Source organism: Microtus oregoni, unplaced genomic scaffold (genome assembly GCF_018167655.1).
Source record: "Microtus oregoni isolate MIOR12 unplaced genomic scaffold, Mior012 000052F_ref0000163, whole genome shotgun sequence".
Taxonomy (NCBI): domain Eukaryota; kingdom Metazoa; phylum Chordata; class Mammalia; order Rodentia; family Cricetidae; genus Microtus; species Microtus oregoni.
Window position 1 is genome coordinate 14,539,835 of NW_024543828.1, and position 20,318 is coordinate 14,560,152.

At 38.1% G+C, this 20,318-nt stretch overlaps 1 protein-coding gene across 1 annotated transcript in view; it reads right to left on the minus strand.

Moving 5' to 3' along the window:
* LOC121437532 (neuronal migration protein doublecortin-like) overlaps nt 1–20,318 on the minus strand; it is a 70,251-nt gene that overhangs the window by 42,326 nt on the left and 7,607 nt on the right. The window contains exon 3 of the mRNA XM_041637399.1: nt 17,940–18,280. Within this exon, the coding sequence (XP_041493333.1) occupies nt 17,940–18,280 (341 nt within the window). The remainder of the gene's footprint in view (nt 1–17,939; nt 18,281–20,318) is intronic.

Below are 20,318 nucleotides of genomic sequence, written 5' to 3' on the forward strand. Positions count from 1 at the left end.
AAAACACAGTCAAACTGGCCTTTCCATCATTATCCTCTTAGTAGAGGAGTTGGTCACTCCATCTAGATATATAGCTGGACAAAAGATGGATCAAGATTAAGTCATAAGAAATCCCTTCCCTGGTTTATAATTATATAGAAGAAATGAATGATGTTTATATAAGTAGTTATCAAAAATGAGCAGCCTATACTTTTATAACATTTTGCCTGTATGTATACTTCATGTTTCAAGCTATACGATCACATATTTTAGATATAGCTCTGGTTGTTAGTACATAAAAATCATGCTTGCTGATACAAGGAGTAGCTGTATTTCTCTTTTCTCCAAAGATAACTGTGAGTTTCTGTTACATATTGCTAGACATGCTAAGCACTGACATTAGGTAGAATCATATTCTGGTCATGAAAAGATGCTGCCTTGCATGTCCCAGATGAATTCAGGTCTCTTTAGAAGTGAAATGCTTAACAATAAACTGGTAGATTTGAATTTTTTTTCAGTATCTCCTATGCACTAGGTATTTTACAGCAGTGCTATATAATAATCGTAAGAATCCTGTGAATTAGGAACAATTGCTGGCATATCAAAATGACTAAAAAACAGTATCCATTAAGCATTACTGTGCATATTTTACAGATAACACTGGGATTCTAAAAGACTTAGTAACTTATGTAGGGTCACAACACATCCCTACATATGACACTCTAAGTTGATTTGGCAGTGTATTCCTTCTATCTTCTTCTGCCGTATTCAAGCCAAGTTCTTTAGGAGACTAGGTATGTCCTTTTCCTAGTACACAGTAACTTTAAGTCTATAAAACCATACCAAAGTCTGAAATTATATGCCCTATGTGTCATGACAACACAGCATACTATAAACATATAGAACTTTACTCTGAATGTTATTAAAATATCAAAATGCTGAGAATCTTAAAATAGGTGAAAAGAGCCAAAGTCCAGTGGTCAGTCCTGGAGGACATGTTAAGGTTGGGATATTCCCTACTAGTACTCTGAATCCATCTGCCTATTTGAGCGTAGCCTAGAGTAGCTTTCAGAAATGTTGGGTTAACATATTCACAGAGAACCCAGGAATTGGAGAATATGTGGACTGTTGCTGACCACCTATTTTGGTGCCCATGGTACTTCACTTCCAATTGTACTCACTCAATGGAAAAATACACGTAATACACGTATAGCATTGATGGTAAGAGGAAAAAAGAGGCCAGATGACCTATTAACCAGTGAGCTCACTCACTGTTGTTTTAGATAGCATCCCCTCTGGTGGCCACCATTCTTACAGAAGACCAGTTTCTACAGGAGAGCTGACAATGAGTCCAACTTCTACCAAATGATTCTGGCACTGAGATATAGTGACACTATCATTTTGTCTCTCCTAATTTCACAATTATTTCAGTCAACTATGATTGTGTGTGCTTAGAATCCTAGTGCTTGGGAGGCTGAGACAGGGGAGGCTTGTCATGAGGATGAGGCCATACAAGGTTACATAGTGATTTCCATGTCATTCTGGGGGACATAGCAAGACTTTATCTTTAAAAAAATCTATATTTACACATTAAAATACAAATAAATGTATATAACCTTAGTAGTATCTTAATAAGAGCTGTGAACTGTACCATTGTCAATGGCCTGTTTCTGAGTGTACACATTTGTATATACTTATGTAAAGGATTACTATTAAGAATAGCATCTTTTCTGTACTATTTCTGCAATTCTCTATAAATCTCTTATTTAATAGTAGAAGGATTTTTAAAAAATATAGCCTAAGTTTTTTATAAGTACCTAAGGTATTGCAAGACTCTAATGCTTGATAAAACAATTTGGGAGTGCCACACTAGGCTTGTTTTTGCTGGATTTCTTTTGAAACTCTCCTTTCATATTCATTCACATTGACATGAGGTACTTGGACTATGATCTTTTGCTCTTAAGTAAGTACACTCTTTACATCAAAGTCTCTTTGTTAGAATAAAATACAGTTTCTCCAGCTATGAGTATTGTTTCCCTGCTACTCCAATAGAAAAAAGCTCCAAAGGAAGGCAGTACTCTATAAAAGGCACAATTACTCTGGCCATCTTGACTAAGTGGCATGATTTTATTACCAAATTCATTAGGTTGTCTCCTTTGGAAAATGAAACAGGAAAAGGACAGACTATTATAGCAATCCAGCATCTCTTCCTTTGCCTATCTGTGTTTTTCACAGATTCCTATGTTTAACGCAACCACATTCAGCACCATGGACAGCACACCGAGTGCCAGCTACCTTGGTAAGTAAGCTGGGGTGGTCATTAGCTCCATGAGTTGCCCCTTTTGAATCAGCTTCCCTTCCTTTAGCAATAAGATACTTATAAACACAGCGGGATGAGACTTTTGCATCACCTTGTAAGAAGAATCAAGAGTGAAAACGGGAATGTACTTTTGGAAACAATTAGGTTTTTAAAAGAAAAACCAGAATTGAAGTCAGTTATAGATCAAACCAACTTAAGCAGATGAGATGTACCCTTAGCCAATTCTTTCTACACGCTAGCACCCCCATTAAACACCATCTTTTGTCTAGTCGCGATATGAAACCTGCACATAGTAGTCAGAGGATTTGTTAAACTGTACAGAAACCTTCATGTATCTTAGAATATCTTGCCTGAGGATAACGGGGGATATCAGAAAATAAGAGGGGCTATGAAGTTATAAATATAATAAAAATTTCTATGCTTTTACATAAAGCCTACCCCCAAACTAATTTAGAACAAATCCCTGAGAATGGTAATTAAAAAGAAAATGACATTTTTAAATAAGCCACCAAACACTGGGACTAAGCATCACTGAGCGGAACCAATGAAGGCGAGAACAGCAGTGATCTCCACAGTCCTTTTATTAGGTGGTTCCTAAATGTGTTTACTTTAAATCACCAGGAAGGTTGTGAAAAATAGACTGTGTATCCTAACACTCAGTTTCACATTCCAAAGATCTAACTCACAGCCTGATAGTCCACATTTGTAACAAAACCCCAGCTTTGCTCATGCTGTTGACGGAAGAGGAAACACATCTGAGAAACCACTATTTCATGGATTGGGAAAGGTATCTGAGTCCTAGAAGAGCAAGTATCTGTCCCATGTCACTCAGCTGAGTGAATCCATCCATCTGGTTCTATAATTTGCCCTTCCTAATTTGTAATTACATGTTTCTCACAGTGTAGCACATTTAAGTTTAATCACTATACTAGTATATGATGGATAACTAGAAATGAAACAAAGTACTAAAGAAGGATTTTGCCTTTTCTTTATGTGGCTCTCAAAAAACTTCCTTCTGGCTTCAACTACAGTGTTCATCAGCACTGGACACTGAACTCAGGGACTCAGACATGATGCAAATAATCTATCAGTAAGATACAGCTACAGTACTTAACTTCTGCTTCTACCATACTTGTCAAAACAAACCTAGAATCTAATCTACATGGGAAACAGAAAAAGACAAGAACTCCTGGGTAAATTGGGAGCGTGGGGATCATGGGAGGGGAGGAGGAAGGGAGGGGAGTGGAGAAAAATATATCACTCAATAAAAAAAGAAATGAAACAAACCTAGAATCATCCATTTCTCCACTTGTATTATTTTTGTACCAATTCTATACAAACCTCATACCAAATTTACTTCATACAGGTTAGGGTTGATGTATTTATCAGATAAAAATACAAGCTGCTGTTTAAATTGAATGTCCCATTGTTTTTATAAACCTCATTTCTGACACAGGATCTCACTAACAGGCACATACTGGCTTCCAACTCAGCAGCATCTTTACCCCACCCTCACAAGGTCTGCCATTATAGGTGTGTGTCAGCACACATAGCTTGAATCTGAACATCTAAACGTGTCTTGCAGTATTTCATTTTGCAGCTCAAACCCTAAAGAAATGGCCAATTAATGAGAAAGGGGTGAACTCAGCCCACAGTTCAGCTGTACCTTTGCTGCCTCAGGCAGGCAGTCAAAGGCTAAAGAACACCTGACCCCTCCACCTCCAGCCATCACTTCTAGCCTGCTCAGCTTGCCGGAGCTGTGTAGAGCTAGAGTAGAAAGGCTATGATTTGAATATCAGCAAAAAGAAAAAGAAAGAAAAAAGCCAAAGCAACAGCAGCAGCTGAACTGGTACTCTCCAGCAGTTTTCATTTCTATGAAAAGTTTGATTCTGCTTTCATGCCCTGTGATTAACCAAAACAAGGGGAAGACAAATAAAAATTCTGTACAGCTGTTTCATACTGACAGCCCTGACCTTCCCAGCTGAGGGCTCTTTGTGCTGAGAAATTGTTTCCTAGCAACCAGGCCTCGCAGCTGCCAGACTCCAAACACTAAAAGCATGACTTATAGAAAGAAAGCCAGGAGAAGGAGGGTGGGGTGGGGCCTGCATCAATCTGAGCTTTATCTTGGGGTCTAATACTATGTTAGAGTGGGAGAAGATAAGCAGGAACTGAAGGCCCTTCCTGTTGTGAACTAAGGCAAAATAGAGCTGGTTGGGTCCAGCTTTCTGTCACCTCCACCTGCTCTAGCAATCACCCATAGGTATGAAAATGAAACGGTTAGATGGCGGCTGGAAGTAAAGCTGTTTCCCAGTAATATCAAATATGCTGTGTGGTGCACGTGGCTTTTATTCTAAAACATTGATGCCCATCTTCCATATTTGATGATTGAACTCCACTCCTCCTCTCCTCTCCTGTCTCTGCCTCTTTTACCTTTCCTCTTTCTTTCACTTTCTCTCATCCCCCTCTCTCACCACTTTTCTGTATAAAAGAGATATAGAAATGAACCCCAAAAGTCCTAAGAGTACTCAACTTACTCTCAACAACCTGAAATCTCACTGTACTTTGACATTACACTAAGGTTTGGGGAGCAGCAGAAGGCAGGGTTGTGAGATTTTAAGGCACAAGGTGAAAGACTGAGGCCATGTACAGTAGCTCTCCTATCCCGGGAGATCCTAAAAGATCAGGAATTATGACTATACTGTCAACCACAGTTAAGACAGTGATCAAGGAATTAATGAACAGATAAAAAGATAGTGGGCATACAAAAGGTCTAATTTAATTCCTCTCAGAAAGAGCCCATCGTACTCATCTCTCTCTCTCTCTCTCTCTCTCTCTCTCTCTCTCCCTCCCTCTCTCTCTCTCTCTCTCTCTCTCTCTCTCTCTCTCTCTCTCTCTCTGTGTGTGTGTGTGTGTGTGTGTGTGTGTGTGAAAGGGTTTTCCTGTGTATGCCAAGCTGTCTTTGAACTCTCATGAGAGCCTCCTGAGTACTGAGACTCTATAATCCCAGTGTGTATGTACTATTGTGCCCAGCACCATCATCTGTCTATTTCAAACATCTGGTTTTTTAGAACATGTACCCAGTGATTAGAATCTAAATGTTGAAATCAAAAGCTTAGCTCACCAGATTTTGTACATTAACACGTATATGAATTTATCTATTAAAAATGTAGATTCCTGAGTCCCACCCTGTAAGGGGCAAGTCCTGACTGAATGTGCCATGTTGACATGAGCATGCCCATGTCAAGTATGTAGGCCCACCAACCTCTTGGAGATGCAAAGCCTTTCTAGATGTGGCTCAAGGAGAGGGCAAAGCCTTCCTCTGATCCAGGTGAATGTTGACAGTGCGCAGAAAATGTCCACCTTAGCTTTCTTCCCCAGATGTTTATGACTGCTCCCCTACAGAGCCTGCTCCTACTGAGATTAGCTAACACTGCCTCCTCGTTCAACTGTATATAATAGCCCTCCCTGCTTCTTATCTGTATCTAATAGCCCTGCCTTCCTGTTCAACTATATATGATCAACAACACATGGAGCTTCCAGGTTGCTGTGATTTCTCCATCTGAGAGCCCAGACCACCCGACCCCAGCTTGGCTGTATGTGGGTCCTCTGGCTTTTTCTCCACCACCTCTAGTTAGGGTTCCAGGACCCAAGGCATGCAAGGATGCAGTGCACAAAATCTGATATAGCAAGTCTGATTAAGCCTCCCCATTTTTTTAACGTAAGGTCTCACTATGTTCTAGACTGGCCTGGAATGTTTTACATAAACATGTTAGCCTTGAACTCACAGAGATCTGCCTGCTTCTGTTTCCTAAGTGCTGGAATTAAAGATTATTTGCTACCACAACAGGCCTAGAGTCCATTTTTAACTAACATTTTCAATGATTCCCATATGAATCAATATTTGAGGTACTGGGTACAACAGTGCAAAATATTGGCTTTTAATTTTTCTTAATAGATTTTCTTAATACAACCAAATATTATTCTCTAAGTCACCAGTTAACTCCAAAAGACCTAATTTCTCATTTCCTGTTATGCCCAGGCTGTATCTTGCTTTGTTCTTCTATTTTGAGTTTTAAGATTAGCTTATCAATTTCTGCAAAGAATTCAGTTAGTATTTTGACTTGAATCATTGAATCAATAGATCAATTTGGGGAGTATTGTCACCTTATCAACATTGTAGATTCGCATTGGGACTTTTTCTAATGCCTCTTTAGTTTTCTCCTTGATTGTCAGTTGATATATATGTGTATGTATACATATGTATACATGGGCTATAATTTTATTATGTTTAAATAATAATTGTGATTTAGTTAAAGCTAGCTTGTTTATCTCTTGCCATTGACATGGAAACTGACATTCTAAGGGATTAAATAGCTGCCTAATTAGGTGAACAGTAACATAGTAATTGAACTGCAAAGTTAGCCTGGCTTCTCAATCACAGTCAAAGGTCTTTTCCACAGCTAACCCTTTCTTTGTTCCTGAAAAATGGGTGTTTTATTGTGTGTGTTGGCTTGCTTTTGTTTATGTTTGAGTTCTGAGACAGGGCCTTGCTAAGTACCCCAGGCTGACCTTGTAACTTACTATATGGCTCAGAAAGGCCTTCAACTAACCAATGTCAGAATTACAGGTGTGCACCACAACGCACAGCTAAAACAAAGAGTTTATGAAAAAAAAATGTTCCTGTAAACATTCTGTTAGTTTTGTGCTTGGAATATAATTCCTTTTTACCCGTCTTCTATACTCCATACCCTATTAACAGGAAATTTGACTGAGCCTATTTGATGTCTTGATATTTTTAGCATTGTGTTTATTTTAGCTGAAGTTGTCATGGTTCAAAAATGTGTGTAGTATTTGTTTCCTGGGTGTACTTGGAGAACCTAAAATGCAATGCAAACACTTGGGCAGGATATAATGTCAAATGACAGTACTGGCAAATGGTCCATGCCCTAGAAAATCTCAGCGGCATGTGTATCTTCTTAAAGATCTTTGAATTGGGGGTGATAGAAAATTGCCAGTGTGTACTAGTATTGGTGTAAGGGTTTGTAGGAGGGAGTGGAGAGCCTGGCATGTAATAAAGCAGCTTTGCCCTCAACACTCAAGCGGGTAGTCATTATTCCTGTTTTATGAAGGAGATGGCCCCATCCAGAATCTATTTTTTAAAAGGAAATCTTTTTGGAGAAAAAAATCATATTTTGTATGTTCAAGAAGATTTCTCACTCTTTGGTGTTTACTTGCAAATGGGAAATGTCTATAATAAGCCATAAGTCCTAGTAACTCTGCTTGTCCAAAGTTGGAATTCCTCAGCACCTACTTGCTCTGAAAATTAGGGTATGTGTCAAAAAACGAAATCCATCAGAACAAGGAGGCCTCCGGTTTTAGCCTGTATTGAAAGATATAGGTTCTTGTTTCTAATCCACTCTAAATAGCTTTGGATGATGCAAAAATATTATTCCAATTTCCCAATGTAGCTGTCCAATGCAAACCTTTGATTCTTGAAATGTACATGTAATCCAACTGCCTGCCAGTAGTTCCTAAGGTTTCTGATAACATAGAAATTCAAAACAGAGGAATTCAGCTCTGCGTCTCTGACAGCTGCTGTGTGCTTTAACTTAAGCAGATGAAGAAAAGCTGGATAGGTTTAAGATGTTTCAAGAATATCACAGCTTGCTTCACGTCTGTGTTTGCAGGAAACTAAGTAGCATGCGGTGAACTTTGGGGACGGATTTTGCTTGATCAGTAAGCTTGCTATGTGAAAAGGACACTGATCTAAGGGGTCAAGAGATCTGAGTTCTAGTTCTGGCTCTGCTATGTATCAGTTCTGTGATACTGGGTGAGGTCATGGAATATCAGATTCTGTGTCTGGAGCATGGAGAGAATTATGATTGGTCAAGCCCGTTTGTGCTGTTGTGACAATTGATAGGGAATGAAAGTATGATGTATAAGACAAGCAGAAACCTGTTATCACTATCAAATCCCCTTCTTCCAGCTGTTATCAGTGGAATGCTTTCCAAGACTCGGGCACTGCAGAGAAACACTATGTACAGCTGATGTCAGAGGAGGGAACAAGCTTGCTAAATTCAAATCATAACCAACATTTTCAACATGCCTTATACCTCACAGAACATTTTTACAGCCATAATCTTATGTAAGAGCCCCAGAACTCTTCTTCATTTAGCAGCAGTGGCATTCTTAAAGGCAGAAGATGAGAATGTAGCTCTCACATCTTGATATATTCCCAGCACCTAGTCAAATGCCAGGCAGAGTACCTGCCTGTTAAATTAGTGTATACTATATCCTCTCTGCAGTTTGCAGATGGGAAACCAAGGGCAGGGAAGAGTGGTAGATATGCTAGGAAGATAGATTGAAAATACTTGGAAATAACAACAAGGGTATAATACAGGCTTTCTGATAGTCTCAGTATAACTGATACTAAAACAAGGCTTGCGAATCAAGAAACTTCACGAAATGAGGTAAGCATGCATCAAGCCTCATCTTGCACTGTGCCATTTTGCCCTTAGAAAATTACACAACAAAAATGATCTCTCAGACAGTAACAAATATAGCTCAGCAACATGAAACTAAATAAGAAAACCAGAAAATCCACTTAACACTGAACTTCTCACTTTCGTACAGAAGTATGAGAGACAAAGAGTGGATCTAATTAAACACGGAATAAATGGAAATTAGGAAAGCCAAGTATTTACCGTGGCTTTCCAGGCTTTGGAGTGTAGTTCCTAGAAACTAATTCAGTGCAAGCTTCCATGAACCAGGAGCAAGGGAAGTTCCCTCTCACCCAGAAAATGGTGTCTCATACTAAGCTAAAATTTCTGAGTGTTGCTCTGCTTCCGATCATGATTATGTCCCACACAGACAATTATACTACAAACATGCAAAAACTGGCTAAATAATGTCCACTGCTATGGATCTGTGACATCTTCTGGTTTTTTTCTCTGAAAAATGTGAATTTTTAGGACAATGTAGCTCATTTTTATTTACTGGGAATTCAATTCAATGATCCATATTCTGGCAATTAAAGTAGAACATTTATTGCTAACTTAGAGGGGCCAGAAAAATGGGATGAAAAATAAGACTTTGTCCACTGTTTTTGTAAAAAAAAAATTTCATTTAGTGAATCAGGAATACTTTAACTGGTAATTAGTATTTTCTGATTCTGTTGCTGTGATGATCCCTTGCAAATGAATATCATGCTACTCAGACTACTTTTCTATGGATATTTTGATGTCGAAGGTTCATTGTATCTCTAAAATTTTGTGATCTAAAATTGGCCTTTATGGTCCTGACATTCCTTCAGTCCATGCTCTTCACAATTCTCTCAGGTCACTCCTATATCCATCCAACATGCACTATATATTGAACATATCCCAGGTTCTAGACAGTGCTCAAAGTTCACAATGAAACATTCATGAACAAGGGAAATGCCTGTGTCTGCAAGGGTTGTTTGTATGTTCACCTGAAATGCTAAATACTTTTTCTGGTCCTACATTGTCTCCATTTAACAAACTATGAACACTGCAAGGCTGAGTATTTCTCCTTCTGCTGTCTATGTAGAGGAGAACAGTACTGTGCTTAGCAACCATGAAGAGTTGCCAGACAGAGTTCTCATTAATGAAATCTACTATTGAGAATGGCATGAACAAATTGGAAAAATGGGGCATTTAGATTATTATTTAGCTAAAGATAATTAAAACTTGTCACAATTGTTACGACTGTGGAGCTACTTCTAGACATTGCCAGGAGGTGCATTAAGCTGGACTATTTGCTATCTTCCAAACCTGAGTTTTGAAATTACAGAACTTTAAATGTACATGGAATTGAATGTGTTAGAACTATTTCACTGTGGAAGGAAGTCTGGGGGAGTCTATTTTATGGACAGAAATAGATGAAGATTAAGGGAGTGACAGGAGTTTGGCCCACAATAGTCCGGCTGTTTGGTAGCAGAGCAAGTATCTCTGGTTCCTTGTCTAGGGCCCTTTGCACTATTTCTTATTGAACTTCACGGCTTGACACATGCCATCTGCCAAGTACTATCAAAGACTTTAGACTCCGCACCAAGAACTCTTTTCTGGACCTCTAACCTGCTTGCTTGCTCTATATATTTCAACTTATATAGTCTCTCTAATCACATGACCCAATTCCATAAAATAAAATCTCCGATATTCTTCTCTCCTATGATTTCTGCTCCTCTATAAAACTCTGATCATCACATAGTTCATAATAAACATATTGGAGGGGACAATTAAGTTCTGTGGCTGTGTAACTATAAATAATGCATTGGAATGACTTCTAAACTACTACAGAGAACTTTGGATAAACTCAGCACAAAGAAATAAAAAATGTTTCAGTGGATATGAATACTAATTACCCACAATTTGATCACTTCACAATGTACACATATATCAAAATGCTTTGATCATTGCAAAATGTACACATATATCAAAATATGTTTTACACCATAAATATAGACAACAAAATATAAATAAAAATTTTGGATTTGTGGTGGTGAATGGCTTATGTCATATACATTTTATCACTTTCTTTTAAAATCTAGCATTCAATGACCTCTGATCTACTGTATTTTGAATTATGAAAAACCAGGTTCTTCTATATATTCCAAAGGGACATTTCCTAGAGACTGCAAACTCTGATCAACCTTAATTTTTTATAATTGTATTCAGTCTAATTACTCTCATTTTATATTCCCACTAGCTCTGTCTTTTGTATGAAGATTTCCAGGGCCCATATCCTTTACACTTGTGCTGTATGTATTACATACACAAACCTAGCTACTCCATACCATTTTGTTTTATTTCATGCTGGGGTTTGACAAGGGCAAGGGCAATATGGAACAGATGCTGTCATTCTTGAAAGCCACATTCAGCAAGGGGAATAGGAGCCTATTGATTTAAACAGATTTTTTACTCTACAAGAAGGGAGGAGGGTGATTGCCGTCTGACCTCGAGGTCTCCAGCAAGGTCCCTGTAGAATAGCCTAAGTCGATACTACTCATTGAACTGAACCAGAGCCAGAACTGTAAAACTGGCTGAAGGTGGGTGTGTGAATTTTTTTCTGCTAGGATATAGCAATTGCCCCTAGAGTTCTCCTTAAGAATTTTTTTTAAAGTCATGACTATGTAAAGTAAATTTCTATCAGCAAATCCCATAAATTCTTATTTTTCATGTTAGTTCATCCTGAATCTCAACTTCCACCAGTTTCCAGATGGGGTTTATTAGTAATCTTTTAGCCAACAAACTCCTTGTCAGCCAATATAACAGCAGTGTATCATTCAGAACCTCATGCCAGGCTGGGTGGCTGCTGCTAAGGAAATTTATGGTCGGAGTTGAGATAAAAAGTATCTAGAATTAATTGCTGCTAAATAGAGACATGGATAAAAACACACATCCTCTTCTCTCTGGATAAACTACAACAAATCCATCTGAGTTGCTAATCAACTACCATTCCACCTTCAGAGCTGTCTTCTCCAGAGCTGCAAGGCTAAATGACAAGAAGCAATGCCAGCATGGAAATGGATGGTGTCATCCACCAGTCCCCGGAACCTCTTGTGGAAGATGCTGAGGAAGCAGATGTCTATTTCCTACCTTGAGTCTACCTGGCCATAGAAAATGCAGACTAGCAATGACATTTTACCCAGGTTTGTACACTGGCTAAAACATATTAAAACTAGAGAAAGAGAATGGTCTTTCTTGGTAATTCTCAATCACCAACTAGTAGATTCAAGAAGCTACCACAATTTTGGATTAATTTTTCAGGCCAGAATTTTTGTTTTTGAGACATGGTTTTTCTATAGCTTTGGAGCCTGTTCTGGAACCAGCTCTTGTAGACCAGGCTGAAACATTAAGCAAAGCAAGGATGAATCCTCTTTGGGGAAAAAGAAAGGAAATTCACCTATCAACTGCCATAACACATAAACGGTGGTGACAAATACTTTGGCTGTAATACCTTGGGTGAATAAAAACAGAACTGTCCAGACATAAAAATGTTTGTATTTGAGTTCATAGAATGAGGCACCCAATACTTGAAACAAGGGCATGCATGTGTGTATGTAGACACAAATTGACTTCAAAAGGTACTGGTTTCTGGCCCCAAACCTTGTATAAGAACTGTTACCTTGCTGGGCAAACTGTTCAGACTTCTAGGGTTTGCCAAATTGTTGTCACCTAGAGAAATCTGGACTTGGGCAATAGAAAGTATATAGTCTAATTAATTAGTATCACCTATGGAAGTTACCACCGACTAGTAAGCCTATTTGACTTCCCCATAGATTCTGAAACATGGGCTTTTGGAAGGGATGCTTGTCTGTACAGGACTAACTCTAATGTGCAAGTTCAAAACCAAGCAAATTAATGTTGCTCTGTCTTTACCACGGTGCTTACAGAAGCCAAACTTTGAGTACCAAAGGATTTTCCTAATGGCTTTTGACTTTGGAGGGCTTTAAATATATTGTCTAAAAAACAACCACTCCCAGTTTTTGATCTCTATGATTCTAAAGTCTGTGTCAGAGAGGAGTGCTCTCAAGCCTTGTCTGACCTATGGGAGGATGGGTGTTAACCTCTGATTAATGATGCTCTACCTTAAAAAGTCTTCTTGTTCCAGATTTTAAACATTGTCAAAATGCACTGGTGCCTGATTTCTTTCCATGTAATTATTTCTCTAGGACTTTAACATTTCCCTTTTTCAAGATGCTTTCATTAAAATGTAAATAAATACCTAACACAGAGGCCAGTGATTCCCCAGGTGCCTTTAACCACCGATTTTTTTTTTTTAAGTTTTGTTGTTGTTCAAAATAGTTTGAGAAATACTGGCTTAAACAAAATCATTCAGGTTTCTCTGAAGATGTCTACTTTGAACATGTATATAATAAAACACTAAACTGCACAATGCGATTTATTTGGCTATGGAACATTCTATTCAACTAATGTTGCATATAACATAATTTAGGAAATGTGCTCTAAAAATTGGTCAGTGCTGATCTTGTGTTGAAATTAAATTGCTAGGGCATTACCAACTAAATCTGCATGCTGAAATCAAGGTCCTGAGAAAACCAAAGAAGAATCTGATGCATCCAGGCACAGGGCATTAATTGATAATACAGAAAAGAACACTGTAGGATTAAGCACTGCATGCTAAAGGGAATATATGCACTGAGGTATATAGGAATGGCATTTCAGCCAACTCTATATAACTGAAAAACAGGAAAAGAAATTTTAGAATTGTAGAACAATGGGCAGACAAGTTTTGATGGATAGAGCATAAAGAAACCAAGTTTCTTACAGTCTCATGTAATCATGACTCTATCTGCCCAGTTACCTTTGAGGATTTCACTGAGCCTCTCTGAATACATCGTCACATTATTTCTCAGGGTTCTCTGTAACACACTGGATTCCTCCTTTCCCCATTCCTTCCACTCAAATTCAGTAGACGGTCTTTAGGATTTAGGACAACCTGTCACATACATCCTAGCTAAACTCATATACTTGCCTGAGTTTTAACTATGGTTGTTTACAGGTTACTTTTAAATTTGTATCTTCAGCGCAGATCCCATCTCCTGAGATCCAGACCCATTTGTAGTTCTTCTAGAGACTTTATTTAGTTGTAGCAAAGCCCCAGAACTCAGTATACCTAAAGTCCAATTTATTGTGCTGCATCTCCTTAATCTCTTTGAGGGGTCCCACCATCCACCCATACACCTGAGGCATAAACTGAGGATCATTTGAATCCTATTTCTCCTTCATCTATGATAAATAAAATTCTAAGAATGATCACCTCAATGATGCTTACCTTTGCATAATCTCCTTTCCTCGAATTATCATTATAGTGAAATGTCATCATTTGTGTTAAGGACAAAACATTTTATGATGACATTAAGGTTACTAATTAGTTAACATTGCATTAATCAAATGAAAAATAATATCAGGGCAGAAATCAATGAAATAGAAATATAAAAATACTAAGAGTCCATAAAACGAAATACATAACAAACCCTTAGGCAAAGTAACAAAAAGAAAGAGAAAAGAACCAAGTTATTAACATCACAAATGAATGTAGAGACATTACAACAGATAAAATAAAATTGTGAAAATCATTATGTCATATCTTTTTAAAAAAAACTAACAGAAATAGATGGTTTCTACCTACATATAACTTACCAAAATTAAACCAAGATGAGGTATGCAATTTAAGCAGATCTATAACAAGCAACAAAACTGAAGCAGCAATAAAAGTTATCTCAAAATAAAAAAAAATTCCAGACCCAGACTTTGGTATACTAGACCTTTAAAAAAGAGCACCAAGGCTTTGGAAATCGTTACATACATTAGAATGTAATAAAGAAATGGTACAACTCTTTTTTTTATCAAGCCAGTATTACCTTTATACCAAAACCAGATAAAGATACAACAAAAAGAAAAGAGTAAGATAATATCCTTGGTGGAAATAGATGTAAAAATTTTGCCTTTTTCTTCTCAAAAAAAAAAAAACGGTACTGGAAAAATTACATATTTGTGAAAAGAAGAGGGTGAGGTAATGGGGGATGAATGTGATCAAATTGTAAATCATACATTCACAAAACTGTCATTATGAAACATATTTCTTGCAACCAAATAAAAACACCAATAAATGTTTGAAAATAAAACAAATACCGAAGCCTTATAGGATGCTAACCACCCACATCAACCAATCATCCTTATCCAGCACTGTGAGGCTTGGTGCTCCCACCCTTCCAATAGTTTGCCTGTTCTCTTGCTTTTGCTTGTGAATCTTCTGCTTTCTACCTCTTACATCAATCACATTGGGAAGCAAGTGAGGACAAAAATTACAAGTCAGAAAACCTCCTTTTATCATGGCACCTTAGATAACAAGAATGATCTGAGTATAATACTGATGCAAATACCATTTAGAAACCATCTTACAAAAGAAGAGATTAAAAGTGGTGCACTCAGAAGGCAGAGGCAGGAGGGTTTCTGAGATTTCTGAGGGTTTAGGACCAACTCAAACTCTAGGACTACGAAGAGAGACCCCATCTATTAAAAAAAACAACTTGAGGCTCAGAAAAGTGACATGATTGGCTCCACATCACATAACTAGTCACTAAAAAGTGAAAAGCTAGAATTGGAGGCTTCTTCCTAGTTGATAAATGTCAACGTGATTGTCACTATGGGAGATTATAACTTCAATCCAAATCTTTGATTGAATTAACCAATTTCTGTCTCTATCACAGTCCATTGAGCATCCCTTTTGTTTCTATACTTACACACCATCATCATATCCTGGTATGGTATTGCAGCATATTTTGTAACATCTTCCCTAAAGAAATGGTCACTGATGCTTGAAGGCATTGGAGAGGACTTCCCATTAAGTGTGACCTTTGGAGAGATGCTTGTTTATTTAAGATCTGTACGTTACCTTTTATACATTATCAGGAGTAGTCAAGAATGCCAAGGAATGATCCATCTTCACACAGTACTGGAAACCCATACTAAGAATAGTAGAGGTTAACTAGACAAAGAGCACTAACACTTATTAAGAGAGATGTAAATACCAAGAAATTTATTTGATCATGAACTGACTGCAAATGTGAAGGGCTAAGCTTTGTTTTTTTTTTTATATGATGTTTGAGTGTGGGTATGTGCCTGTGAATACTTGCGGTATGTGTGTGAATATTTGTGATGTGTGTGAATACTTGTAATATGTGTGCCTATATGAGCGAATGCTTGTTGGGGTATGTGTTTGTATGTGTGTGAATGTTTGGGGTGTGTTTGTGTACATGTGTGTGAATGTTTATGGTATGTGTGGGTGGGCAGGTGAATACTTAAAGTGAATGTGCTTGTGTGTGTGTGAATGATGTGAGTGTGTGTTTGTGTGTGTGTGTTCCTGCATATGCAAATTCTTGGGTATATGTGAATGCTTGTGATGCATGTCTGAATATTTGTGATATGTGAACGCTTGTGCTGTATGTGAATGCTTGTGCTGTGTGTGAACACTTGTGTTATATGTGTGAATTCTTGTAGTGTGTGTATGAAATGCTGTGGTGTATGTAAATGCCTGTGGCATGTGGTTGTATGTGTGTGGTGTAAAAGAGAGAGAGAGAAAATGCAAATGGAGTATGTAGGGGGCACATGTGCCCATGTTCATGTAGAGGACAGAAGAAGATCATGGGTAGCATGCTCTACCATCCTCTGCCTATTCCCCTGAGACAGTCTCTCAGTGATCTAGACCTCTTGGAGCACACAAAAAAAATAAGTAGAAAGAAGACAAATTCATCAAAATTTCTAAGTGCATAGCATATAAATGACTTTTCCTGCAACTTGAAATCCTGTAGTGTGCAATATATATCAGTGCAATATATATATATATATATATATATATATATATATATATATATATATAGAGAGAGAGAGAGAGAGAGAGAGAGAGAGGCAGACTTCAGCATTTAAATACCCAACAGTAATTTTAATAGATAGAAATCTATATTTTGAAACTCTACAATTGTTCAGTTATGGAAGATATTTTAAGAGGTAGGATAGTGGACTGTTAATAATCCTCACTTGTCTTCTAGATGAGTAACTGAAATGATTTTTTGAACAAATAGAACTAGTCACTGTTACAATTCTCTTAGAACATTTTTGTTAAATATTTACAGATATCTATATTCAAGAGAACAGTGCATCTGTCTTATGGAGATGCCTGGCTGCATTCTTTACCAGATACTAATATAGGTGGCACTTCAGCAGTGTAACCAGTGACATGAAGAACCTGATTTGGAGGGGAACAGATGGCAGCATCTTTCTTGGGCTAATTTTAGAATCCTGAAATAGTTCCTATCTCACACAAACCATCCATGGAACCAAATTAAAACAGCTATGTTACATGGAAAAGGGAGAGAAATATATATCTTAGAGTAAGACAAATACAAGGCCCCGCAAGTTTCAGTGTGTTCCCATTTTCTGTCTCCTTTCATATAAGTTATAGGGTCACTTCAACTCCCTTTCATCCAAATGGATGTGGAATACCCACATGGGAGTATCTTTAAAAATGAGTGGAAGAAATCATATTTTTAGTTATGTATATAAAATGATCAAGATTGCATCATGATATATATCAACTTGTAAAACCTTGTTTTAAAAACATTTTTTTCTTAGCAAATAAAAATCTGGGGTCTTACTGACCACTATGCCTCATAAATCAAAATCAAAAGTAAAATGAATTTCAAAAAGCCAATTTCTGATTCATTGCTTTGTCTATTGAGATCTTTCTCCCAAATGAGATAAAGAGTATTAGTTCAGGATGAAGGGATATGAAAGGAGAGATCCTCAACCATGTGTAATGGTTTAAGGTATAAAATGAGCATCTAAAACAGGGGTTCGCATCCAATATAAAGCTGCTTTAATATAGTCCCTCATGTTGTGCTGACCCTCCCCAGCCATAAAAGTATTTTCATTGCTACTTTATAAATACAGTCTTGCTACTGCTATGAACAATAATGAAAATATCTGTGTTTTCCAATGGTCTTAGCCAACACCTGTTGAAGGGTCGTGGCCCACAGGTTGAGAACCGCTCATCTACAGTGGGGAAAATGAGAAAAGTACTTTGTACAGGCACTGACCTGCTTTCCATCAAGGGTATAGAGTTTCTTGACGACGCCAGTTTCCAGTTTGATCGCCTCTGTGATGTCAGTGAGGACCTGCTCGAAAGAGTGGGCTGTTTTCTTGTTGAGAAGCACCCGCACTGCCTTCCGAGGCTTCACCCCGCTGCGGATGATGGTCACAAGCTTGGGGCGCACAAAGTCCTTGTTCTCTCTGGCCTGAGCACTGTTGCTGCTAGCCAAGGACTGGGGAGCTTTCATGTTGGCAGATGTTTTTACGTTGACAGACCAGTTGGGATTGACATTCTTGGTGTACTCAACCTTTTTAAAGAAGTTGTCTGAGGAACAGACATAGCTTTCCCCTAAGGGAAGAAATAAATGGTTAGGTGATTAATTCAGGAGCAGATAGGCCGATGAAAATCAAGCTACTATACACTCACATCAAAATAAAGCTTTGGGTGAAATGTTGAGATAATAACCAACCTTATATCCAGGTTGACCCTCCGACAACTTGATTTCCTCAAATTCAAAAGTAATCAGCTAAACATTCTTCACTTTAAAGGCATATCTAGTTGAAGAACCTTGTAAATCTAAGTGTTATGAAAACAGCAAACACCTCCACGTATGATTAAATACAATCAGCATGATGCTATCGGAGTGTAAATGCTTGGCCCTTTAGAAGCTGCTCATTAGCTTCCACGTACCACTGGAGCATGTTGAACACGTCTCTGTGTCCTGATCTTCCTATGCTACGTTTGTACTCAGAGTCTCTTCCTTTTGCTATATTATGAACCAAGGAAAAATTTTAAAGCTAATTTGTTTTTATTTCAAACTGAAGTGAACTAAGCAAGCTTACATATCAGACATTCAGTACACACTTGGTTAAGAGCCAAATTATCTTTTGCACAAACTATTGTGCTAAACGGTAGAACGATCTAAATGTAAAGGGTGTGTTTATGTGTATGTGTGTGCGTGTGTGTGTGTGTGCATGAGTTTAATGTCTAAATGTGTGTATAAGTATGTAACCTACTGCTTATCCCTCTCCCAATGAAGAAAGTATCTAAATAAGCTACATGCGCACACACACACGCACGCACACAGCTTTCTTAGTGTTTGCAAGTCTAGCTCTTCCTTAGAAAATGTGCTTTCCTATAACTACTACTCCCTTTCACCTTTCTCCATTCTCCTAAATATTGCACATTATATCTGTGTATTTGATGCCATCTCCATCAGTTGCTTTTTGTTGCCACACTGGTGAGAGGGAGACTGCATTATGCAGCTTGATTGAATTGAAAAGGTCTAGTATGAGTTTTACACTTATTCTGGGCTGGGGGAAGTGACTAATACAGTAGAAGAAATGCAGTGGCCAGAGGCAAGAAGGGGAGATTAGATGCTTGGGACTAGAAACTGAAGAAAATTAGGAGAGAGTTATGCTCTGCCTACGGGAGGACTATATTGGAAAAAAAGCAGAAATTGCTGAGTAAAGCACATTAGCCTCGAGGTATACAGAAGTTCATCCAGAGGTTGAACTGCAGAAACAGTGATTTTATCAGGCTTTATGTCATCAGTAATAAAACTAAATACATAGACAAATATATAACCCTTAGCCAGCCCAAAAAGAATTAAACACAATTAAAGTCGGATTGCTCTTCTACTTCCTTTGGTCTCAGCAGAATTACATAGAGATATTCAGAAATAACAGGCTGACAATTCATTCTCTTTGCAAATATTGATTGCACCAAATCCTTTAAGTCATGTAAATTAATACGTTTCTCAGTTAGTACTAAGACTCAGTGGTAATCTCTAGGGTAGTTTTGAGGGGAAGAGTATGTGTGTAGGTGGAGAGTAACACACAAGAATGCTTAATCTCTCTTATGATCTGTTACAGTAGGGGAACCAAGAGAGACTGATCAAGGGCAATCAAAGGCACTTGACCTACTTGGTGCGCATGTGCTCAGTCAGGATGGAAGTTGAGTTTCCAAGCTAAGAGTCCCTGACTTTGTTGGCCTCAATGGCATGCAAATCCAGCACAACACCAGTGCTTAGAAGCTAGGATCTGTAAAATGTGACACACAGATAAAGGGGCCCTTTTGATTCCTCTATATATTCACAGCCAACATCCTCCCCCACCACATACACTAGAAATGGCCTCTTGCCTCTGCTCTTCATCATATTCATGAGCATCTTCCAAGAGGTCGCTGCCTTTGAGTCAGATGTTTTCCATTACTTTCCATAGACTTTCAAACTCTGTCAGACAACTGGTGGAGTGGAAACATCCAGGGCTTTATATTTATGATTTAACTCATGTGCAAACTCTTCTGAGGAGGCAGCTGTGTTGCCCTATTAGGGGGCTCTGGTCTTTTTTTTTTTTACTCCCCCTCTGAAACCTCTAAGCCTCTG